This window comes from Xenopus tropicalis, chromosome 4 (assembly GCF_000004195.4).
Source record: "Xenopus tropicalis strain Nigerian chromosome 4, UCB_Xtro_10.0, whole genome shotgun sequence".
Classification (NCBI taxonomy): Eukaryota; Metazoa; Chordata; class Amphibia; order Anura; family Pipidae; genus Xenopus; species Xenopus tropicalis.
Window position 1 is genome coordinate 90,824,861 of NC_030680.2, and position 26,178 is coordinate 90,851,038.

A 26,178-nucleotide genomic window follows, 5' to 3' on the forward strand; every position below is an offset into this window, starting at 1 on the left:
TGTGATTGTATGCATTGCAATGCAATGAAGGGGATAGGAAAAGTCAAAGCTTGGACCACATCAATGAGCCAATGTGGTCGCCGATCCGACAAAAAATCAAGCCTGGCCAGATATTGATAGAGGAGCTGCTGAGTCAGCCTTAAGGACCCAAATCGGCAGCTGAAATCTGCCTGTGTATGGCCACCTTAAGGCTGATGCCACACGTGGTGTTTTTACGCTGCGGTTTTTCTCAGCCTAAAAACGCCGCACAAGCCACACAGCCCCTGACTATGGCGTTTTTCAGCCTAGTACTGGTGACGTAGCAAATCCCGTTTCCATGGTGCTGATTTTGCGCAAATCGCCCCACAGCGTCTGCCATCCCGCCGGCGACTTACATGTTCGCCGGTGGGATGGCAGGGGTAGGCAACTCGGGGAGATTAGTCGCCCGCGAACAGGGAGTTTTGCCGCAGGCGACTAATCTCCCCGTGTGCGAGAGCCCTAAAAGACATGTAGAGACAATTATCAGTAAATAATCAGCATTGTCTTCTTCTGTAGCCACTAGAAGTAGCTGCTACTAGTAGCTCTGTGTGTCTTCACCCTAGTGTCTATAACGTGCTGTGTACTAGGTGTTATATAGATATATAGATAACATAAAACAAAGGACACACAATGCATGTGAATGCAGGGTAAAAATCTCCCACTTCTTAGGGCTCTGGTACACGGGGAGATTAGTCGCCCGCGGCAAAACGAGCAGGGAGTTTTGCCGCGGGCGACTAATCTCCCCGTGTACCAGAGCCCTTACATTACACTTGCACTGATTTCACCCCTGCAGTCACTTCATTGGTGTTTTGTTGCAAGATTCATTTGTCCCAATACATCTTGCAATAGGAAGTCTTCAACAAAGAAACTTGCAAAATACATTTACATATAAACATTCTTGTGTAATTTCATATGACTCATGTTGCACGCTTCTGCATTTGAAATGTCCCGTGAATGTCATTATCAGCAGCCATTCTAGCATCCATTATATATATATATATATATATATGCACTTGAATTTAATGCAAATGTTATTTAAATTTCGAGCGTAGTATGGTGAACAGGTCAGTGACAGCATTGGTCCCATGAAAATACATTGTTTAAACAAATAACTACAATTACGAATCATTTAAAATTTTTAAAAGGAAAATACAACCCCTTTTAGACATGCTTATTCAGCTAGGCTTATGTAAAAAGGGGCATAAACATTATCTGAGCTCTGAACTTTTTGTCTACATGTCTTTAAAAATACCTTACACATACATACCAAATTTAACAGAATGAAAGAAAGCCATGTTACTCATAATAACAATTTCCAACCCTGTTTAGGTTCAAGATTTAATGCAACCCCAGCCTTACTTTGTCCCACTGAGAAGCAATACATTCTGTCTCTGCTTTCCATAGTGCATATATTACATATATTACATATATTCTCTGAAAAGCATGTGGACAAGCCCCAAAAGCCATCACTTCACAGTGGAATGCGGTGAAAGGGAGGTTGGAACACTCTGTGTACATAAGGGGGAAGGGGGGGGGGGCTGCTTCCTGCAGACATACACGATTCCATTTCAGGCAGTGGAGTTGTGTATGTATGTGTAATTTTCTATTTATTTTTGGAGGTTCAGATTATGCACCTTTGTAACCTAAATCCAACTAAATGCGGGTCATTTATAAACACTGGGCAAATTTGCACCTGGGCAGTAACACATAGCGACCAATCAGTGATTAGATTTTTTGAGGCAGCTGTATGTTGAAAAATTAAATATAATATCAGATTGGTTGCCAAGTGTAACTGCCCAGGTGCAAATTTGCCCAGTGTTTATAAATTACCTCCAATGAGCTCATGTCAAAGAAGGGGTTTATTTACCTTCAAACTTTCATAAGACAGCTTCTACTAACAACAGTCCTTTCCCCTGTCCCAGAAATAGGAAGGCAAAATTATATTGTGTGTGTGTGTGTGTATCTATAATTGTAGTCCCAACTTGCCAGCAATCAATTAATCATATGCACCTTATGAGGTGCATGATAAAAAATATGCATCAGGTCTGACACCAAACTCCCTAATACTTGGGAATACTTGTGTGAATACCCATACAATTGCATCAGTACCTAGAACACAACCAAAATCTTCCTCTTATGGACAGGCATAGCAAAGCTGTGTTTTACATTATATCAGTACAACAGTTCAATTTTTGTATGCAATTTGGGGATTTTTGGAGGACCCATGCCAAACCACAGCCTTCTAAGAACAATCTTGGACTGTGGTGTTTTACTTATATGGTATCATTTACTTTCATTCCATGGTTTATATATCTTTGTTCAGTCATGTTCCCAAGCTCTGAGGATAAGTGCATATCCATTTCTTTGTGTCCTAAAGGCATAGGAAATGCAGTCTGGCATCCTCACTTGGAAGGGGGTTCCAGGTAGTGGTGGTGTTCTCTTGGCAGAGTTCCCTTCCGTCGCTGGAACAAATAAGACTGGGCTTCATTGACCTTTTTTAGGGCATGGAATTTCCAAGCTTGAGCAATTTGGCTCTCCTGCATTAAGAGAAAATACATTATTTCTATCTGTTCATATTGGTTGCATGATGATATTAAAGACAATAATTATATCTAACCGGTATGAGCTCATCCTTCATATTTTCTTTTTCAAGAGTAGTCAGATCTTCTGGTGACAAAAGGAAGAGGCGCAACCCCTTTACTACATCCAAGGCAACCACAGACACAGGGACCTCCAGGACCACCTGAAACAGGAATTCACTTGTCTCTCATTGCTGTTGCACAAATATCCATCACCATGAAGTATAAAACATAGCTTTTAAGTACCTATGCATAAAAAAGGGATTTATATAGCATGTTATAACTACTGGGTAATCCAAGTAGATGCCAGCCCAATATTAGCTATTTTGGGCATAAAGCCACAACTGCCAAAAAAACCTGCTATTTTTCTTGGCATATTTGCTGATTGTATACTTTGGCTTGAGTTGTTAATTGATGTCTATATTTATGTTTGGATCTGCTTATATTTGCTTGCAGTAATTTGGCTGGCAAATGTATATAAATTATTTTGTAATTCCTACTAAAATGCTTTTATCTTATTTAGCATATTTCATGTATTTTTTAGCAGCAAACTAAGGAAATGCAAAATAAAGTTTACCTCTTTTACTGCTATGGCACCCTTACTGGCTGACAGTCTGCTTACTGTATATTAAGTATGTATGTATAAAGTGCAAGTGTAATATTGGTTCCAGTGTACCACTTGGGTGGCCTGGGAACTCACTGAATTGACATGGGCCCATTCTCGCACTGCCTGGATAAGTGGCACCTCATCAATGGACAGCTGGTCACTTTGTAGGATGCTCAAAAGTCCTAGGTCTGAGAGCTCACGGAAACTCTGCGTTTTAATGATTTCCTGTCAAAATAAGGCAGAGGTTGCTATTAAAAGTAGAAGCAGGGCCAACACAGAGATCACAAGAACGTCTGCTTCATCATATTGCATCCTGTTTATGTTCAATTCTGGAGGGACCAACAAGGAAGCATTAACCAATATTAACATGCAACAATGTCCAGAGGTCAAAGAAGTTCCTGTCATTAAAAGGTTTCACAATCAACATGTGTATAATTATACAAAGTATTTTATTTAACATTGAACACTGAATGTATGTACTTTGCAGTGTTTTAAGTTATATATTATACTGATGCCATCATGTCCTGTTCTGTAGTACACCATTTGTTTTTTTTTTATGTTTGCTTTCACAAATAAAGGGTTAACATAAATATTCTTTTACTGATCTGTGCTCTATTGTGTGCAACCTTCCCTGTTATTTATCTGCCACAGGGGCTATTAAACAGGGGTGTAGCTTAAACTGGATTAAGATTTTGTGAAGGACCCCTCCTTTTTCATCCAAACAACTAGGTCACCACTGACCACCAGTTACTTAATAGCACACCCTCTATCCACCCATATCTCTCACCCCTACATAATGCATTGTGACAATGTGTGACATCATATAAGTAAGTAAAAAAGCGACTTAGTGTTTGTAGGGCTCACTGACCCCCCCCAACCCCCCAACAGGGTCTGTGCTGAAGTGAAGGATCAGCAGAGGGATGATTCTGAGGTGAATATCTCTTTAGCTGCACATTTTTGTTAACTATCTATATGGCGAAAATTGTTCTATTAATGTGAATTGTTAGATTTGTAAATATTGTACAAAGCAGAACTAAAAATGCAGCGCAAGGTGCACAGCATAGCTCAGTGATGCCCTGTAAATTTAATTCTGCAAGTAGACATTAATGGGATACTGTCATGAAATGTATGGTATACTTTTTATTTCTAAATTACCCTCTATCATTTAAAATTCCATTCTTGAACAAACAAATGTTTTTGGGTTTTTTTAGTTGTAATATTGGTGTGTAGGCAGCCGTCTCAGCAAAAGAATCAACAGCTTCATTGTTTCAATACAATTACAGGATGTTTACACTTTCTATATATTGTAAAGTTGCATGTTAAAAAAATAAAAAAGTTGCATGTATTATAATATTGTATTATGATGGAATAAAAACAATGAAGTGCAATAATAAAAAGAAAACATAACAAAAATAAAGTAAAAATGATGTGGTCACCTGTTTGTTTCTGACATAAGACAAATAATCAGATCATGTAGTACGAGACCCATGGTAAACATGTGGCAATAAAATCAGTGTGTTTATTATTTAGGGATGAAGACATTTCTTCCATAAGATAGATATCGTTGCCAGTATTACATGATTCTTCTATTATTGGAGGATTGGGATCCCTCCAGTGTTTTGGTAACAAAGAACATGCTGCCAGCAGTAACTGGAGGAGTAAGCTTTGTTTAAAGTTTTTCTCCTCATATGAGGAATGGAGTAGTATAGTTAACAGTGGGGTTAGGTTAATTTGGTTACCCGTGATCTCCTGACAAATTTTACTGATTGCATCCCAGAATGGTTTTATCTTTTGATAACTAAACCAGATATGTAACAGTGTACTAACAGATTCATTACATCTCCAGCATAAATCATTGGGCATTTTACTGCCAATAGATTTGCCACATTAGTGCCACCTAGAACAATATATTTATTCTGCAGAAACCATTAACATACATGAGTAAACAGCTTTAGAAGCTTTCTCCCTTTGCTTAAAATAGCAGCTGCCATTTTAAGTAGCTTCCTGCCTGCAGCTCTAGCTGTTATAGCTGAGATCATACATTCCTAAGGGAGGGGGGAGGGAGTTCTTAGCATTCTAGTTGGAGTGGGAGCAGGAGAGGTGAGAGAACTGCGCAGACTCTGGCCACAGGAATTAAGGATGTTTCTGAGAGAGGAAGTCAGACACTGGCGCATCATGTTTACAAAAAAATCCTATGTTTCTTTTGATAGAGGACTCAGTGCAGCATTAAGTGCTAATGGCTGTATTTACATAGACCTTTCTGATAAAGCTTACTTAGTTTTTATCTTTCATTTTCCTTTAACCACATTTTGTGTGCTGGGGGGGGGATATCACTTCAACTTGCAGCTCAGCAGTAAAGTTTGACTGAAGTTAATCAGAGCACGGGTCACATGGCTGTGGCACCCTGGCAAATGAAGAATATGGCTAGCCCCATGTGAAATTTCAAAATAAATATAAAAAAAATCTGTGTTTTTGAAAAACAGATTTCAATGTATTGGAGAAGCTCTATTAACTGATGCGTTTGAAAAAGTATATTTTCCCATGACAGAGCACCTTGCCTTTCCTGGTGCTCTTCCCTTATAAGTCATAAATAATGTGGAAGGAAGGTATGTCTTGAATGTTGTGTTGGAGGCAATGTGTGTACTGTGTACAAATATGCAAGAAGTTGCCCCTGAGAGTCTCAGGCATAACTCAGAAGTGGCAAGGGACATTGTACCTAAAAAGCATGGTGCTTTTTTACTGTTTTCTGCACTATGCACCCCCATTCTAAACGATCCCTAATTTCCTTCTATAGCAACTAGTGTTAGCCATAGATATATATAAAGGCAGATTTTTTTAAGGCGCAGGTAAAGCAACTTGCCAAAGTTCAAAAACTAAATTGGATATGAAACCAGGGATCCCAAAGTTTTACATTATAGCCTCTAGCCTTAGTTTTTATCCTTTTGTTACTGCTAGTGAGGGGGTTAAGCAATGCAACATCCAGTGTGACAGCAGATGGCAGCTGTCGGTGTTTCATTCTATTAGACAATAGTAATGCACAGCACTGGCTTACAGGGACAAAACCACTGACAAAGACAGCAGCATAACCCCCCTAACTATTCAGGGCTCTGTTTTTGATATGGGGAGGGGTCAGCTGACCCCCACACTCCTTCTTTTAACTAGTTGGTCATGCATCTCATGTCTGCAAAGCACCTGCAGAAAACTGCTTTATATTACATTGTGTGTCAGGAAAACATTTTACCATGTTTCGAACACAGCAATACACAAAGCAAACACAATCTTAGAAGAAGGCACACTGAACAACTAAAGCAAGCATACACACCAACAAGCATGTAGTCATGAGACACACAGATACACAGAAAGATGTAAACATACACTATTACAGATGATTTCAGATATATATATATATATATATATATATATAATGAGCTAAAGGGGGCCAGAACTCCAAAGAAATATATATATATATATATATATAATATATATATATATATATATATATATATATATATATAGAACAAGTAGGAAATGCCGGCACTCCCGTCACAGGGGAAAAAAATACGCCTGGGCGCAGTCTTCAAAATTGGTAGATAAATGTAATGACAGTAAAGGAAGCCGCTCTCACAGGACTTTTGAAAAAACACAGAGTTTTTTTATTGTAGAGGTGAACTAACATTTCAGCTGACGCACCAGTCTTTCTTATGTGTCAGCCAAAACGTTAGTTCACCTCTACAATAAAAAAACTCTTGTTTTGAGAGCAGCTTCCTTGACTGTATAATATATTTATATATATATATATAGAGAGAGAGAGAGACAGAGAGAGAGAGAGAGTGAAAAATCTACCCCCCCCCCTTTTGTAAAATACAAGGACCATGACCATATAAAAAAGCACAAGGCCTAAACCCTGTCATTGTTCACCTTTAGGTTAACTTTTAGTATGTTGCCCTAGCAACTTTGTAATTGGTCTTCATTATATATTTGCTATAGTTTATTTGCCTTCCTATTTTACATATTTTTAGCTTTCAAATGAGGGGTCGCTGACCCCAGCAGTCAAAAACTACTGCTCTGTGAGTCTACAATGTTATTGTTATTGCTACTTTTTATTACTTTCTATGCAGGGCCTTCAGTATTCATATTCATTTAAACCATGGCCTGGTTGCTAAGGTAAATAAGACCCCAGCAACCAGATGTCTGCTGAAAAACCAAACTGGAGAACTGCTTAACAAAAAGCTACAAAGGGTTGATTCACTAAAGTGCGATAAGCGTTATCGCATGCTTTTTTGCGTTCAATATGGACTTTGCAGTGTGATTTATTCAAGTATGTGTTGGTCCTAGAGTGATGCATCCTCCAGTTTGCAGGGAAATGGTCATTTTCAGAACAGTAATTTTTCAAAAGTAATGGCATGTATGGCTAATATGGCGTGCGTTTTTTCGCACGCGGTGACAATTTGTGCACGCTGCGTTTATTAATGCACGTTGCGTCAACAGTCTTTGCGACTTAAATAACGCAAACAGCATTGTGTCTAAATTAACGCAAGTATCCTTTTAGTGAACTGTGCATTAAGATGCGAAAAATAAGACGCAATAACATTTTTAATATATATCATACTAAAATTTAATTTAAAGGTGAACTACCCCTTTAAGCACTGATTATAACTGATGAGATCACTAAGCACCATTTATAAAATACAGATGTGTTAAGTAATAAACCTTTCTATTTGTGCATTTACATTTTGCTCACAATTCTTTAAATCCTAGGAGTGCTGTCCTTGTTCCAGTGCATTTTTTTTGGTACTAGCACCCAGGTTTTTGCCCTGGGATAGTTTTAAAAATACCCAAGGCAGAAGAAAATGGTGGGCAAGCCCCATAGCTTCAAAAACGCTGTTCCATAAAACGCTGATAAACTTTTCATATATGATATTTATGATGACTTAAATTCAGAGTGTTCTTGTTCAGAAGAAAATATAAGATCTCATTTATGAGCCAGCAACTTAAACTGGATCTTGGCCAAAGGCATGACCTGGTCCCAAGCCTGAGTGACATCTGTATTGCAGCAGGGAACACTGGCTGGGTGTAGCTGTAGATGTAATAAAGTGTGAATTATATTACTTTATTGTGAGCAGTTTTACCAGGACCCCGTATCTGCCCATATTACTCCTGTAACTTAACCCTGTTATGGCAAACAAAGACATTTAAGACATGTAACTTCACATGTAATACAAGGCACTAAGTTTGGCCAGGAGAGGTAACCCAAAGAAAACAATAAACAGGTGACCAGTAAATGCAACCTGTTGATTGTTTGCTATTGGTGTCTGCTCCTGGGCTAATTTAGTGCCTTTTATTACATAACCCCAGCTAGTTTTATTCTGTTATTTACAACATCTGGATGGAATGCTGTAAAGAAACATAATTTGGGCTCACCGTATAATGGTCACCTGTTTAAAGGAGAAGGAAAGGTAAAAACTAAGTAAGCTTATTCAGAAAGGTCTATGTAAATACAGCCATAAGCACTCACAGAAAAACTGCACGTAGTCCTCTATCAAAAGAAACACAGGATTTCTTGTCTCCTTTTTTGTAAACATGTTCTTGTGTATCTGATCTTCCTCTCTCAGAAAAATCCTTCATTCCTGGGGCCAGAGTCTGCGCAGCTCTCTCTTCCTTTCCTGCTCCCCCCTCCCTTATAAATTCATAAAATTCACTCCCCCCACCCTTAGGAATGTGTAATCTGAGATACAAAGGCTAGATCTACAGCAGGAAGCTAGGAAGACCAAGCTAAAATGGCAGCTGCTATCTTAAACAAACAGAGAGAGATTATAGGGCTGTTTACTCAGGTATGGTAAAGCTTTCTGCAGATTAAATATAGCATTCTAGCTTGCACAAATGTGGCGAATCTATTGGCAGCAAAATGCCAAAATGACTTTTCTTCTGCTTTATAGGTACATTAAACCCCGCTGTACTGCACTGCTCAACCATACTTTACTCAGTTGTCGCTGGACTACAAATCACACTATGATTTAACATATTATTATATAAATTACATTTATTCATTAAAAAATAAATCCAGCCAATACTAAAAATCCCTTACCAAAGAATGTGACCTACCTCTGTAAATCTCTCAATAAATGCCAAGCACTTCTGCTTCAAGTCAGTCTGTCCATAAGTGACTGCAGCCTAAAACACAACAGAAATAGCAAGAATGCATGTGACAGAAGCCATTCAATACTATATGGAAAAACTGTGACCTTGGCATTGCTTAATTAATCTCCCATCTGTAATGCCTGATAAATCAAAATCTGTTAATTTGATGAATTACGAACACCGCCCGCCTGCCCCCCCCAAACTTCTCCTCCCTGCAAAGCCAGACAGATATTGTTTTTCCATAAACTGAAATTCTGTGCTTATTTGTTTTCTTTGCTACCAGGGATCGTTATAAGGGTTGCTGCTAAACAAAGTTTCGCACCAGTGAACCATTCAGAACCTCTTTTGTGGTCAGGTATAAAGTATGAGGAAGTTCAACTGAACATGCCAATTGAGCCTCAATATTGCATTCTTCTCACCCCAGGGAGTGTTAGTTGGACGTCAGCTTTTTTCCTGTCATGTCACAAAATATGTTGACAAACCGTGACCTATACAATAACATTAAAAAACCTGCATGCTTGTCAGAATTCCACTATATGTTAGTGATTTAAGAATATAGCAACCAAAACACACAATTTTTGTTTAAGGTTCTTTACTCCTTTGAGTGTGATGGTACAGCAAATCATAACAACCACACTATTTTACGTACATGCAGTGACCAATGACACAGTCAGGAGGCTATACATGCAGGTGGAAATGGCCAATCAGTGCAGTTTATGCTCATGTATTTTTTACTGTGCTGTCTCTACATTTAGTGCTACTACATGGAGGGCTCATGAATGATGTATTTATAACTACAGTTGAGGATAAAAATAAACTTTATGCACAACTAAACACTGAAACAATGAATACTAATTTTCTGCATCTGAACTGCCAGGAAGGTAAAAATAGCATGAAATTCTACAAATTCAAACAAATGTGAGGTATTCATCCTATAGCTGCCTCCATGTCACAAAGTAGCTGGGTAAGTGTGATACATACGGTGGAGCAAAAAGCACACCACCAGGCTTATTTACAAACACAAGTGCAATGTGAAAGTTGACATGATTTATACCCACAAAGCAATTTTTCCCATAAAGGGGGATGCACCTTATGCTATTTTATCCAATAGGTGAAAATGTGTACAATTGCTTATGTGCTTCCCATGAACTGAACGCAACTGTGCATAACATTAAATCATTTTTTTTACATCTGAGCTTGATTTTTTAGGTGAAAGTATGTTGCATCTATGGACATGTCTCTGAGGGTGCGATAGCTCCAGGGTTCCGCAGCTTCAATAAACCTACTTGAACACAATTCTGAACAGAATGTGGGACAGTTGCAGGGGTGCTAAGTGCAACCATACGAAAGTTCAGTAATGGCTTTGAATGCATGGCCACCACTGCTGCCGTAGCTGAGCCTGTATGAGAGGACCTAATATGGCTTTACTAAAACAGTGAAATGGAATAATTAGGCTTTTTCGTTGAGTTAAAGGAAATGTTCACTGCCCAATGGCAATCAGAGGCATCTACTGGTATGGTTGCCTACCTGCAATGCTTCACAGCCTAACTCCACTGTTAGTGTCTTGCTGATGAATTCAACGCACAGCTATAAGAAAGATAACAAAATAAATGTGTGAATAGAAATAGACTTTTAAGTTTCTGATTTCTGACCAACAGATACAGGAACATGTGTATCCAAGAGGAAACATTCACAGGTTCAGGTACATTTTAGTCCTCCATATGATTTTAAGAAGCAGCATGCACTTCAGTCTTCATTCTGTCTGTGTAGTAACTTTGCCAAAAAGTAATGCTAGTCATGGGAGTTGTTAATATGAAAATGCAGACATACAGAAAATAATTAAAGACATTTTAATGAGATGTAATAGGGTTTATTTATTTTGACCCCAGACAAAAATGCAAAGAGTTTTAAGTGTTCATGCAAAGAACACTTTTGTCTGGGGATCTGGCTATGCTCTGCACCTCACAGTAGATAATAAAACTGCTCTACTCCTGCTAATCTTTGTACTGTCTGTTATAGGACAGCACAGTATTCATGGGGCAAATGAAACTCTCTGTGCTTAAAAACAGAGTTCAGAGACCTACAGCAATTCTGCTACCTGCTGGGAGTAAAATGTGCCCATTTTTTGCACTTTGCCCTGCAGCAGGTCTGGACTGGGCTTCGAAATAGGACATGCATTGTAAGTGCATGGAGACCCAAAAAGCCACCCACCAGCCCACTAAATAGTGACTGTCTATTGCATCTTACAGCAGCCCCTTTGGTAGATTGCCAGTCTGGGCCTGCCCTGCAATTAGTAAATGTAGTAACTGTATCACAAAAAGTAGGATAGACTATGAACACTAGGGGGCACATTTACTAACCCGCGAACGGGCCGAATGTGTCCGATTGCGTTTTTTTCGCAATGATCGGTATTTTGCGATTTTTTCAGAAAATTGTCGCGACTTTTTCGTTACCAATACGATTTGCGCGAAAAAACGCAAGTTTTTCGTAGCCATTCCGAAAGTTGCGCAAAATCTGGCGATTTTTTCGTAGCGAAAAAGTCGCGACAATTTCCGAAAAGTCGTAAAGGCGCCGAAAAAAACGCAAAAAATAAGAAAAAGTTGCAAAATGTTCGTTTTCCAATCGGAATTTTTCCAATTCGGATTCGTGGGTTAGTAAATGTGCCCCTAGTTGTACAAGAGCTAATAATGTATGTTATCTAGCCCACAGACTGCATGGGTGAATAGCGTATAAGGGGACATACATGGCATGGCCAACTTTGTATGATTCTGTTTATTCAGGCTAACAGCCCAAAAGACTGGGACAGCAAGGAATGAAGGGAATCTGTGACTCATTTCACCATGTACTAGCTGACATGGTTCATCAGCAGATGAAATTTTCAAACTTGAAAAGTAGTTTTTCTGAATTGAACTGGAAAGGTGCGAATATGCTTGTCATCATGTCCCATAACAAAATATAATAAAAATGGAACAGAAAGGGGTTTACTGCTAATCATACTGGTCTACTGGATATGTTCTTCTATGTAAATACTGAATTTATGAAGCAAACATCCAGTAATGCATTGCAGAGACCCACACAGAAAGATATTTAATATCCTACTTTGTATTTATCTTATTGTAAATAACCCCGTTTGTTGTATTCATTTCTTGTTCTACTGTACATGTACAGCACTGCAAACATAAGTAGCACAGTATAAATATATACATACAGTTCCATAAGTTGAGCTAAGACTGTAAAGAAAAAAAAAATATTTGCTGTGATTTCCCCATGTGTATAGAATTCACTATCAGGAGTTCCCCCTGGATATCCCCATTAAAGTAACAGATTTCTGCTAAGTAACGCACACATGTCATGTGGAGAGTGAGTCACAAAGTAGCAGGGCAGAGTGGGCTGCCGAGCATTACACACATCCTTAATAAGAAGTTAACCAAACTATAACTGGTAAATGTAACTTTAATTGGTACCTAAACCCAATGATACAGGTAACATACAATATGGTAGTAAGATGCAGTAAAGTAGGGTGTAAAAATCTTGTGGAAATTGTTTATTTACTCAACTTGAGTTTAATTTCCCTTCATCAAAAATTTCTTAGTCCTAATAAAAAAAATAACTAAACTCTTGAGTCTAAACAGGCATCTAATAAGGAAGGAGTTAATATGTACTATATTTATATCATAGGACAAAGAGCCTCACTATGTAATAAGACAGCTGGGAGGAAAGGAAGGAATGATCTCACTGAAGTCAAAATCCCCAAAACCCCCGAAATAAATTTTCAAAGCCTCCCTGTTGTTTGGAGTGTTTTGGAAGACATCCGGTAGTGAGAAAGAATTTAAGTGATATCATCAAGCTTTTATAGCCCAGATTTTTTTTTTCTTTACTGGATGGGTTTAACACAACTAAATTCTCAGTCTTTTCTAAAACACAGCAGCTTTCCATCCCTTGGTTAGAGGAGGCACAGCTTTAAAAATGTGTCTGTGGTTTGACTTTTTATGAACACAATTTTTTTATTCCGGAAGGTATTAAAACATTATGGGCTTCTCATGCCACTTTTTAACAGAAAATTTTACTGTTCGTAAGTTAAAGATATGATGAGTTCATTACTCAATGGAAACTAGGCTGACTGATGGATTTTCCAAATCCAAAATAAAAATAAAGCAGTCTATACTTCCTTGGTGATCTAGCTGATCAGCCATACAGGCTCATCTATCTACTTAATGAAATAGGGATCCACATGTGGATGACTGGGACGATCATTCTGTGAGCAAATCACATGGATATGCCAAAAGTCAGCCATTAAGTTCCAGCTTATTTCTATGAAAAAAATGCCCCATGTCTTACCCCACAATAATAAGTTGAAGGCTTCCTCCTTGATTGTCTTAGGTAATAATTAATTTGTCTAAGCATCCACCCAAGAAATAACTAAGGCAGAAAAAACCCAATGAAACGTAAAATAATGTATTTAAAGCAAAACAGCTCAATGTCTATGAAAAAATGTGTTGTATTAACAAGAACAATTAACAGCCAAATAGGTCATTCATTCAATTTGTAGTATATTATTACAATTAAGTAAATGATCCACAAATGTGTCAGTTTACTGATGCACATCAGATTTATTAACTATGTAATACATTTTTTTTTTTTTTGAAAGGTGTATTTTATTGATTTTCGTCAACAACATAAAACATAAAACAACATATCTGACAATACAAAGGGATAGAACGGAATACTTCCCCCCCAGGTTAGATTATAACATTGCTATATACATCATAATTACAGGCTTTATGAGATGAGTATAACTTTACAGGGTATAGATCCGGCAGCGGTTCCAATGCATTATATTAGTCAACCGATAGGCCTAGCTAAGTTGGGTTGTGTTAAAAGAAATGGGGAGACTCCAGGAGTCAGAAGGTATGCATGGGCGTGGAGCTGTTCAGTTGCCCTCTAAGTCACACCAGGGACCCCAAGCTGTCAAATATGTCAGGTGCACCCCTGGTCTCATATGTTAGTTTGTATAAGGGAGCGAGGGTGAACTATGTAATACATTTTGATACAAATACACAAAATAAGTTTTTGTAATGAAAATCTAAGCAAAACATGTGAACCAACAGATTAATTTCTATATTTCATCTTTGCTACTCTGCATATTTATTTTTATTTTATTGCCCTCAATGCGCTATTACTGTATTATACAACTGCATTAATGATATACAGGTGTGCTACAAACAATCTATTTTCTTCAAGGGAGAAACAAAAATCTAGTAATTTTTGAACTATTTATCCACATAACCAAGTTTTAAATCTGTAATTAATATAAAACTGGTCTAAAATAGACTTTGACCTTGTAAATATCTGAGCAGTTTTCTTATGGCTAACTGTGCATCTTTTTAAATACTGCTTTGTAGATGTACAGTGCAGCAGAATACTAGCCCTCCATACACAAATACAATCACATGACTCTGAGGCCGGATATTGACTTATGATGAAGTATAATGACTTTCCCATGCTGTATGCAGTGAGACCTCCAAGCCAAACTTGATGAGGAAATTTCCCAGATGTTTCAGATACATAAACACTCTCCAAAAGGCTTCCCTTTGCATATTATGTTTCTGATTCATGGGAACCAAATAAAAAACACACATTCAGTATACTGCCAAAACTTCTACAAGCTTGGGAGAAGAGGTGAAACCAATTAATTTACAAAACAATTTTTTCTAGCTACAACTTTTCACTTTCCCTGTATATGCAGGCAATTCTCAAAGATGTTCATGGTAGGGAGAAATAATAGTTTTGCACAGAATTCCCTGTACATGCTTCAAAAGCTTATGCAAAAGAATTATGGGAGACATTTTAAATTCATTCTATATCATATGTGGCCTACTAATAGATCTGATGAACTGGTATTTGATTTGGAATAATGCTTAAGATGTCCATGAAGTGTGGCTTAGAGAGGTAATGATCAGTTGATATAGTGGCACAGGGCAAAGGAAGAGGAAAATGGAGGAAAGCCCTGCTGTCATCACAAAGATCATTTCCTTAATGGAAACCACTAAAGCCACCAGGAGCAGAAACTCCAGAGGAGTCAGCTCCTGTCTAATGTGGGAAGAAGAGACCGATCCGACCAGAGTGGTAGCATATAGGTGTAATGCTAATCAAGACTCTCTCTTTTTTTATCCAAACTAATAGTGTTGTGTACTCACCATTAATGTGAGGAGTAGAAGAGATCAGCTAAGACAGCAGAATGTTTTTGCATTTTTTGAGAGACAGAATTGTAATCTGTATATGTTAAAGATATGTGCTATTCCTTTGTTTAGGTCATACAAAACACCTGATCTGTAGATAGCTGCAGTCCACAGGGGTCACTATTCTGATCAAAAGGAGCATCTTCACTGTTCTAGGAGCTTGTCTGCAGCTGGTTACTGAATGTGGATAGCTCCTGGGTGGTTGAGCATGATCGGCAATTTAACATATAAAGTTGCCCTGAGAAAGGTGAGCATCTGGAACCATTCCAGATTCTGCAGACCCAGCTAGCAACCACCCAGGCAGTCCCACAGATGAAAGTGGCTGCAGCTCAAGCAAATTCCAAACCTCCAAAATATTCAAAAAGATGGTGACCAAAGCAAGAATAACATTTAAATGGTAGAGTGAATTATTTGCTATATACAAATTAAATGTACAAAATAAAAATCATGACATAATACCTTTAAGCAAAACAGCATCCCATGCAGTGATGGCCTCTCAGCTGAGCTCTATGTAGTGCTTTGGAATCTAATTGGCCCAAACCTGCTCAAGCCGTATGGTTTAGCTGAATTGGTGTCAGGCTGAACCACCTGATATAAATACACAATTTTTTGCTTTACAGGTAGATTTACTAATTTTTCTGGTTCATAATATATTGGTGGTGGAAGGTATCAGCATTATCCACTTGTATCAGCATTATCCTCATTCATGAGGGAACACAAACAAGAGGCAGTGATGTCTGACTTGAGGAAACCAAAGACAATCCACAAGTTTATCAGAGCCCAGAATTGGAGTCTATTCCAGGGCTCCCATCTGCCACTGTAAAGTCTGTCTGTCTGGGAAAAAGATTCTTCCAACAAGCTGAGCAACAAGCACAAGGATATCACAGGGATGGCTATCCAAGATGGACTTTCCCTTAGAACCCGGAGGCATTTCCTACAGTTCATCATCAATGAAAAACAGCTTTGCACACTTTTTGGGATTGCCCATTTGCATGGGCCCTGCTTGCTGCCCTGGTACATGAGGCTGTGTGTCCAGGAACTTTCTTACCCCCTTTCTTTCCCCATGCACTTCCTCTCCCCACCATAGCTTTATCATTGTATAGTATTGAATTCTGAAGCTTTGTGTCTTGTTTTTTAATAAATGTTATATTAAATGATAAAGTGTATTTATTCAATTAAAAATAATTTGTTGACATACACAGGGCATAAGCCTAGATTTTCATGACAGCACTGGCTACTATATTTCAGATCTGGAACAAAAGTTTTCACTTATGTCCTTCCACCATATTACTGGATTATCTCAGCGTGTTAAAAAGTAAAATTACTGGGTGTGTCATTGGCACCTCCAAAAGACTATAATCTCTAATTGTCTGCCCATTCTCCTTTTTAAATTGTACAACAGACACTTTACTTTTATGCATTGTGTGCTGCCATCATTTTTTCATGTGCTCCCAAGTATATCCTGTGCCTCCATGTGTGGGTGCACACCAACCCAGTACTGATTTTTTTTGGTGATTTCTTTCCTGCGCATACACCCAGCTTAATCCAGTGCAGGGGATATCTGGGAGCACTGAAAAAGATGGCAGTAGCACACTTTGCATAAAAGGACCCAGGGCCAATGCATTTTTAAAGAAAGGGAGCACCAGCACGCATAAGAGGTTAGCTATTACAGTCACCTTAAAATGCACATATAGGCAGAGCTATATTTAGTTCCCCCCCGCCGTCCGTCCAATTTATCAGAAAATATCTGGTGGTGGGCTGGGGGAATATATATTTGTGTACTTTATTTATTTACAACATAGGCAACCAAAGACAGAGAAAAATGACAAAAAAATAAAGAACTGTACAGAAACAGTAAAGGGAGATTTGAAGGTTACACTGCAGCTGCTAAGAAAATCACAACAATGAAATGAGAACATCCTGTGAACTGAGTTTTGGCTGCTGCTCCCTATTCAAAGGAAGTTATTCTATTTCAGTCTGTTGTCGGCATCTGTGCAACTTCTGGCACAATAATCACAACCCTGTCTGCTCTCATTTCCTGCCCGTGTATTATTAATAGTTTACAAATTCCCTTCTTCCTGAATCCCGGCAGGAAAGACGGGTCACAAAGGAAAGTCAATGTCCACCGACTACAGATAAAAAATGCAGACACCTTAAATCAGGGCTGTAAAAATATAAGTGCAGTATAAGTGCAGTTAAGGATTAAGGTCAGTATTGGACTGAGACCCCAGGGGCCCATCAGGAGACCCTGAACCAAGTCTCTTTTCTCTATACTTTCATCTCTTTTTCCCATACAGAAATAGGGAATGGCCATGTAATTGGCCAAATAGTTAAAAGCAAGAGGGCCCACTGACACCTGGGCCCAACGGGAGTTTTCCTGGTATCCTGGTGGGCCAGACCGACACTGATTAAGGTAAGGAATAATTCAAAAGAACACATATTAGAAGTGCAATCAATATAAATAACATGAAGAGAAAGCCTAGACTGAATTTTATTTTTTTATTTTTTTTACACACAACATTAGAAACATTAAAATTTTTTCCATACCAGAATAGTACAAACTTTTAGATCAAGAGAAATGTTCTTAATGGAATGAGCCACAGTACTTAAGCTCTGGAGCCCTCTACATAAGAGATAAGGGACTAAAGCTGGCCATACACGTTAATTTTTAAAAGACCTTTAGGGCTCTGGCACACGGGGAGATTAGTCGCCCGCGACAGAAATGCCATCCCAACTGCGAAAATGTAAATCGCCGGTGGGATGGCATACGCGGCGCCACAATTTCCCCAAAATCGCGGAAGTTGCCTTGAGAGGAAACTTCCGCGATGTGCCGCGTATGCCATCCCACCGACGATTTACATTTTCGCCGGTGGGATGGCATTTCAGGGAGATTAGTCGCCCGCGACAAAGGAGATTTGTTGCGGGCGACTAATCTCCCCTTGTGTCAGAGCCCATAAGGAACAAGCTTATTATGAAAGGATCATTTAAAAGTACGATTTGTCCATCAACGAAAATTACCATTTCAAATGATATGTCTAGCTGAAGCTAAGAAAACTACCTGCTTGGCCTTGCAAACAATTCGACAATGGGCAAATTTCATTGGTAACAACGAAAATTTTCAAACCTGCCCAATCAATTTTCTAACCAATGCCGCGTGAAAAATTGCTAGATATGCGATTGTTCGGTGTCCACTAACCTTACGATAATTTGACGGATTGCACTGAAATTGGTTGTTAGAGAAAAATCTTAATGTGTATGGCCACCTTTAAGTTAGCCATTGTCCAGATGTTGAGTTGAGTTCAAAGTCCAAAGTCCATCAAGTTCAACCCCTTCAATTGACCCCCCCAGTACACATATATACACCCTGTTCCAAATTATTATGCAAATGATATTTTTCTCATTTACCAAAATAATTGATGTAAATAACAGTCAGCATAATTCTCATGTTATCAACTATTAAGAATACAATTCAAATTTTATTGAACAAACCTCCTAATGATAACCGTATTTTTTTTAAGAATAAAAAACTTAAAATGCACTGTTCCAAATGATTACGCACAGTAAGTTTTAAAACATTTTATAGGTTGTTAAGAACTGAAAATTGTCATTTGTTGTGTTTGCAACTGAATTCAAAAGCTATTTCAATCAAACTTTTAACAACATTTAACTTTTGAAACATTTTAACAGGTCACGTTACATTTTAACATAGGAGCCCTTATTTGCAGCTTCACAAGTCATGCATCCATTGAACTTGTGAGTTTTAGGACAGTTTCTGCTTGAATTTGTTTGCAAGATGTCAGAATAGCCTCCCAGAGCTGCTGTTTGGATATAAACTGCCTCGCACCCTCATAGATCTTTTGCTTGAGGATGTTTCAAAGGTTCTCAATAGGATTGGGGTGAGGGGAGGATGGAGGCCACACCATGACTTCCCCATAGCAGCCATTGATGCAGCATGAGATGGTGCATTTTCATGCATGAAGATGATTTTATTACGGAAAGAATAGTTCTTCCTTCTGTACCAGGCAAGAAAGTGGTCAATCAGAAACAGCAGAGGTCATCTTTACACCTTTGGGGACCCTAAAAGGGCCGACCAGCTCTCTTCCCATGATTCTGGACCAAAACATGACTCCACCACCTCCTTGCTGACGTCGCAGCCTTGTTGGAAGACGGTGGCCTTCCACCAACCATCCACTACTCCATCTGGACCATCCAGGGTTGCACGGCACTCATCAGTGAACAGGGCTGTTTGAAAATTAGTCTTCATGTATTTCTCTGCCCAATGCAGTCGTTTCTGCTTGTGAGCATTGGTTAGTGGTGGCAGAATAGAAGGTTTATGCACAGTTGCAAGACTCTGGAGGACTCTACACCTTGATGTCCGTGGGACTCCAGAGGCACCAGCAGCTTCAAATATCTGTGCTGCTATGTAATGGCATTTCAGCAGCTGCTCTCTTGATCCGATGCATGGATCTGGCAGAAATCTTCCTCAATGTGCCTTTATCTGCATGAACACGTCTGTGCTCTGAATCAGCCACAAATAGTGCGATGATCACGCTTAAGTTTTCGTGAAATATCTGTTTTCATACCTTGTCCAAGGCATTGAGACACAATGCCATCCATGATTTTAATTGAAAACCAAAAAATCTATTCTTTGTGACACTTAAATAAAATTTGCATAATAATTTGTAACAGTGCATTTTAAGTTTTTTATTCTTAAAAAAAAATTATTATCATTAGGAGGTTTGTTCAATAAACTTTGAATTGTATTCTTAATAGTTGAAAACATGAGAATTATGCTGACTGTTATTTACATCATTTATTTTGGTAAATGAGAAAAATATCAATAGCATAATAATTTGGAACAGGGTGTAAATATATACTCATACAGACCAATATATATATACTATATTTACCAATACCTATATTAACTGTAGATCTTAAGATCACATTAGCGTTTAACTGCGATTAATGTGAACATTAACAATTTTTTCACAATCACGCACAGTTGGATAAATCTGCTGCTTAGAGACAAAGATCACAGATGTAAGGTGGGGCAGTGTTGTAAGCTAGTTTGAATGTCAGTGACAGCACTGGCCCAGGGAACAAGCCCAACCATTCTATTTAGTCAGTGGGGATTGTCTAGCATTTTGGCATCCCTTAGTGATTGGGGCTTTAATCATTAATTGGATATGAGTAGTGACAGAGAATGCAGAATAAAAGATAATACCAAGGTAACAGGGATGTGTGTACAACATTATATACAGTTTGATCTGAAACTTGAAATATCTGTGTCTGGCTGCATTTTAAGTTCTGTTTATTAAAGTTTATACAATCTCAACAGCAAAATATAAATGAAGAAAACTGTTTTAATGATGGAAATATATATATATAATCTGTCAAGAAAAAAGTATATTAACACTCCTGAAAGGTAAAAAAAAAGTTTGTTTTTGGACATTTTACTGAACAACTAGGTGCTGTTTAACAATACACAGACTCCAGCAGTTAATTGCACTTATAATAAATATACCCTGACACCATGAATTTCTTTAACCTGACAGCTAAGAATCCCTGACATTTAAAGAATTCCTCTTTAGCCTAGGCACTACAAGTACGCATTTACAGAACTGATAGTTTTATAGGGTAAGTAGCATCTCAAATATGTAAATCACTCTCAATTTGCTTCTAATTTTGTTTTATTTTTATGGCACTGGAGGGGTAGCAAAAATTACAGAAATACGTGGTGTGGGAGAAATGCTAATGTTCTCACTGTGGCGATTAGTCAGCGCGATCGGATATTTAAAAACTGCTGCAACTAATTGCTAAACCCCTAAACCCCACCACACCAACTACAAACTCAATTTTAAGGTCACACAGGCGTATTGTTAGCCTGCAGATAAGCGCAGGGTGACAATCCACCCCTATGCTTAACAATACCAGGGCTGTGGAGTCGGAGTCGAGGAGTCAGAGGCAATTTTGGGTACCAGGAGTCGGAGGCGGCAAAAAATGAACCGACTCCGACTCCTACTAAATTTAAATGGGAATAAAAAAAATAAATAAAGCAAGTTTAAATGTCCCAATTCACAAACAGTCATAATTAATTACTTCTCTGCTATAAGAATAAAGCCCAATGCACGCAGTGCATAAACGAACATGTTGAGTGACCATGAAGCATGCTTTTCATTGACTGTATGAATGTATAAAATACATTAGCATATTAAAAACAGAGGAGTCGGAGTCGAGGAGTCGGAAGTCGGTTCAGAAACTGAGGAGTCGGAGAATTTATCTACCGACTCCACAGCCCTGAACAATACTTCTAGTTGTGGCTGCACCAAGAAGCAATAAACTCGACCGGGTGCAGGCACACACAGCCAATATCTGCCAACAAACACCAAATGTGCAGGCTGACAACACATATGTGTTCCCTTGCGCTAAATCCATTATTTGCTCTACCATACAACCCTGTAGCTAACTGGATAGAGTTTATTATCAGAAAAATTAAGTAAAAAATAATTTGAAAATACCTAGACAATGCCTATCACCTACTACTCACATTTTACAATTACCAGTTACATTACCTTTCTTAGATCATTTAAACCATATTCCACAGCTGAGGTCAGTACTTCCAGGGCCTGCATAGAACAAGAAGCAAAAATCAGACAATTGCTTTTTCAATACTTATAGCTGCTTTTAGAAAACTGCTTTGTTTGAGAAAAATGGTATTCCCACAACGTTTCTTTTAAATGTTAAAGTATGTGGGCGTCATCTTACAATTAACTGTTAGAACAAGATTGGTAATTAGACCCTGAAAACCAGAAATTATGGCATGGCCTACTTATTATTGTTCTGGTCGGGTCAACAGGAAGTGATGAGGAGCTGCAGAACCTATTTCTTAATCTGATGAAGTACCAATAATCCCAAACGAATGCTGGATTTAATACATTCCTGAAATAGCACATCTTTCAGACCATTAATATGAGAGGTCTGCCATTACCAGAAAGGACTTATGATTTCAAACATTACTAGCTAGTGGCTTTATTCTTTGCAGCCTAAGGAAAACTAGAGTCCAGAGGTACTTGAAATTAACTGCAACAGGAAGAGCTATCAATATGGTTCTGTAGCCACAACTTTTCATCACAATCCGGAAAGAGAAAGTGCCTAGGCCTATGGCACATGTGGCAACTGAATGTAAAGTGCAATGTGAAGCAAATTGTGTGGTGAAAGTTGGTAGCCCGAGTCCTTTTGAACTGAGTTTTGCCTGTTACTGCTCCAGTGGTTTCACACATAGCAATTCTCATTAAGTAGAATTATCAGAGGTAAGTAGCAGACAAGCAGGGTTTTGAATGTTACTGTTCTCCACTAGATTGCAGCAGTGGTCAAAAATCCCAAATAAAATAGGCTTTACTATTAGAGTGATGAAATACCATTAGTTGCCCAGCAATTAATCTAATCTAGCGGTGGCAACTAATCACCTTGAATGCTTTCTTACCAGCGATCTTACTGCGGCTTTCCAAAGTCAGCCAAAGTTTCCACAAGAGGCAACTTCAGACAACTTTCGGAAAGCTGAAGCAATACTCATGTTTTCCTACAGGCAATTTACATTTGAGGAGATTAGTCGCCACCAGTAGAGAAGATTAATCGCAGGTGACACTGGCCTTAACCTGCTAAGAAGGGCTTTACAACTTGCCATGGTGCCCAATACCTTTAGTGACAGAACATTTAAGGAAAAATGTGTTGCATACTGCAGTAAGATAACAGTGACAAGAGTTAACAAAAATATCAGCGGCTGGTATACTTTTGAACAGGGTGCAAAAAAGTTTGGTTAAATCAAAAGTTGCATAAAATGTTCCATCTGTAACTTAGAATCAGAAAGCCACTTAAAACTTAACATCACTGGTGACTTTCATTATTACGATATTCTTGCAAAAACAACAAGCACAAAAAAAGCAATAGCATAAGGAAACTAAAGTGCATCTCGTGGGTTTCACTGTGTTGTATGAGGGAATCAGAAGGATCTTTTAGGTGCAGTTTACTCAGTCAAGGTGACATCAGCCGTTTAACCACTTCCTGGACAGAAGCTCACACAGGAAAAGAAAAGCAAGAGCATATCTAGAACAAAACACCCTAAAATTCTGTTGCGTAAATAAGTAGGAGTAAACATCAGGCAAATTTAGTGAGAAATTTTGGTTTTCTGTTTTATAATACTCTGCTTGTAAAATGTCCTGTGACTGGGATTTTGTTTTTTAAAAAAACTATGCCTATTGAAGTTTTTAATGTCAGATGCATAATGTTTAAACAGTGTAATATAAAAAGTCAACTGACCACAAAGTAAAGTAACAGAAGGAAACAGACTTACAAAAAAAGTGTTAAAGAAGTGATGTTTAATTGTAACAAACAAAGCAGCTGGTTACTAGACAAGCAGCATGATGGGACCCTTTATACTTACAATGATGTTGTTCAGTGTAACATGGTTGGTATACAGGTATTCCATTACTGCCAAGAAGACATCAGGGTGTATATCAGCCAAAACAAATGGGACTTGATGTTCATGAGATGGCTTAGCTGCCTGGAGTTGGTGGCTAAACATACCATTGAACACTTTGCATCGACACGCCAGGATGCAGCGGTGTGCATGAACCACCCGGCGCTCTTTTCCCACAATAAACTTCACATCACTGTAGAGAGAATTCATTGTAAAATTAAAAGGGTCTGTAGATGGTTTATTCTATTGTTTTTGTAATGATTATGGCAGCTTTTTTACGTTAGTTTGAATCTTGTTATTAGCATCAAGTAATCTGCAGTATGTTGTGGATTTTTTTTTGATCATTTTATCAATATAAGAAGCAGCAATCAAAACAATGGCAAAGGTGCCATAATTTGGGGGCTTTAGCACACAAGGCACTTTGATCTCTGCTAAGCAGTAGTCACTGGGAAAAGGGAGTGGGTAGCTCGAACTCATGATTACTGCCCAAAACGTTCATTAGGATATTTATTTAATTTTATACAGTATTCACAGCCCGTGAGTGGGTTATAATTAGTAACTTTGATGCAAGTGTCAGAGTGGCAAACACTCCCAGCAGTGAAACACAGTACCGACTCCAATCTTAATCTAAGAGCAGACGCTGCTAAAAAGTATTGCATCAAAAAGCACTTTGACAGTCGATTGAGATCTTTATCTGTAAAAGACTTAAGATGACAATGCAATGGCAATGGCAATATTGGTCTGATCCTAACAAAGGTTAGTATGCTGTCCAGACGAGGGCCACATCAACCCTCATACATGGGCCAATTAGCTGAAAGAAAGCAAGAAAGAAAGACCAATTACTGTTCCATTAATTTTCTCTCTGTCACCTAAGTCTTTGTTCAAGGGTAATTACCTTTCCAAAAGTAATATATGTTTCCAAAAGTTAGATAACTTTGTTAGAAAATTTCAAACCAAGAGATATATTATATGGTAAACACTTCCAAAAACCTCAGCGGTCTACAAAAATAAAATTCCCCCCAAAATGTATATACATACTGGTCATGTTAACAGCTACAATACTTGCTTCCAAAAGCCTTAGATCTTCTTGACATCTAAACAACACAGTGCAAACAATTACCAGATCTTTGTAGGACATGTTTGCTGCATTTAAGGGAAGGACTATATTCAACCCACTGTATTCATATTTACCATCATGTAAAGGGTGAGTGCACCAACATTAAAGAAACCTAGGTCAGTGAACCTTGAGGTTGTGCCAAAAATTCAAAGCCAAAGTACACGTCTAAAATGAGAAAATAATGTATAATCATTTGATTGCTCCAGTGGATTGTATATTTAATCCCCCACCCCAGCCCCTAGCATATATTGTTTAATCATGTCACTTTTCCTCGTTTTGATGACATGCTTATCAGAAAACATTTAAAGGCCAGTAACACCAAAACCTTAACGGCTTTTTATAAATTTAAAAATAAAATGTGCTGTTACCCTATCCTTGTAACACTTGTATTTTTATTGTAGGTTTAGCAAGTCAAACTTATTTATATAAATAACTTCCTTGGTCACTGTGAAGTCAGTCACTTTGCAGAGCAGGAAGGATATTTTTGTGATGTAATGTAATAGGCGTGCAAACATGAACACAAATTTGAGCCCATATTAAAACTGTTTATAAAATGTGCTTGTTCCCAAACATGCTCCTTGTACTTCCGTACCAACACAGTCTGCTATGATGAATAGTATGCAAGGGCGCCTGTTGGACAGGGCGATAAATCCAGGGATCCCACAGTGGGTTGCATCTTTAGTCCCAAAAGACTTGCAGCATACAGATCACATACTTAAGCTGGTCATACACACAGCAATATAAAAGTACAAAACTATATTTCCATAGCATGACAATTGTTTGTCTAGTCCAGGGGTGGGCAAACTTTTTGGCTCACGGGCCACATTTACTTACCCCCGGACCGGGCCAGGCCAGCGTTACGCCCCCTTCGTCTCTTTAATTCCGGCCCGCCAATGACACCAAGTCTCGCGTGATGAGACTTGGCATCATCGGCGGGCCGGATTTAAAAGGCCAAGGGGCCGAATGTGGCCCGCGGGCCGTAGTTTGCCCACCCCTGGTCTAGT

General features: G+C 38.5%; 1 protein-coding gene across 1 annotated transcript in view; it reads right to left on the bottom strand.

Annotated features, from left to right (window-relative positions):
* Positions 1–1,913: 1,913 nt before the first annotated feature.
* btbd19 (BTB domain containing 19) overlaps positions 1,914–26,178 on the bottom strand; it is a 31,513-nt gene continuing 7,248 nt past the window's right edge. The window contains exons 2-8 of the mRNA XM_002937084.5: positions 24,022–24,250; positions 22,154–22,207; positions 10,870–10,929; positions 9,307–9,375; positions 3,298–3,429; positions 2,636–2,761; positions 1,914–2,555 (exon numbers count right to left, since the gene is read on the bottom strand). Of these exons, the coding sequence (XP_002937130.2) occupies positions 2,421–2,555; positions 2,636–2,761; positions 3,298–3,429; positions 9,307–9,375; positions 10,870–10,929; positions 22,154–22,207; positions 24,022–24,250 (805 nt within the window). The 3' untranslated portion in view covers positions 1,914–2,420. The remainder of the gene's footprint in view (positions 2,556–2,635; positions 2,762–3,297; positions 3,430–9,306; positions 9,376–10,869; positions 10,930–22,153; positions 22,208–24,021; positions 24,251–26,178) is intronic.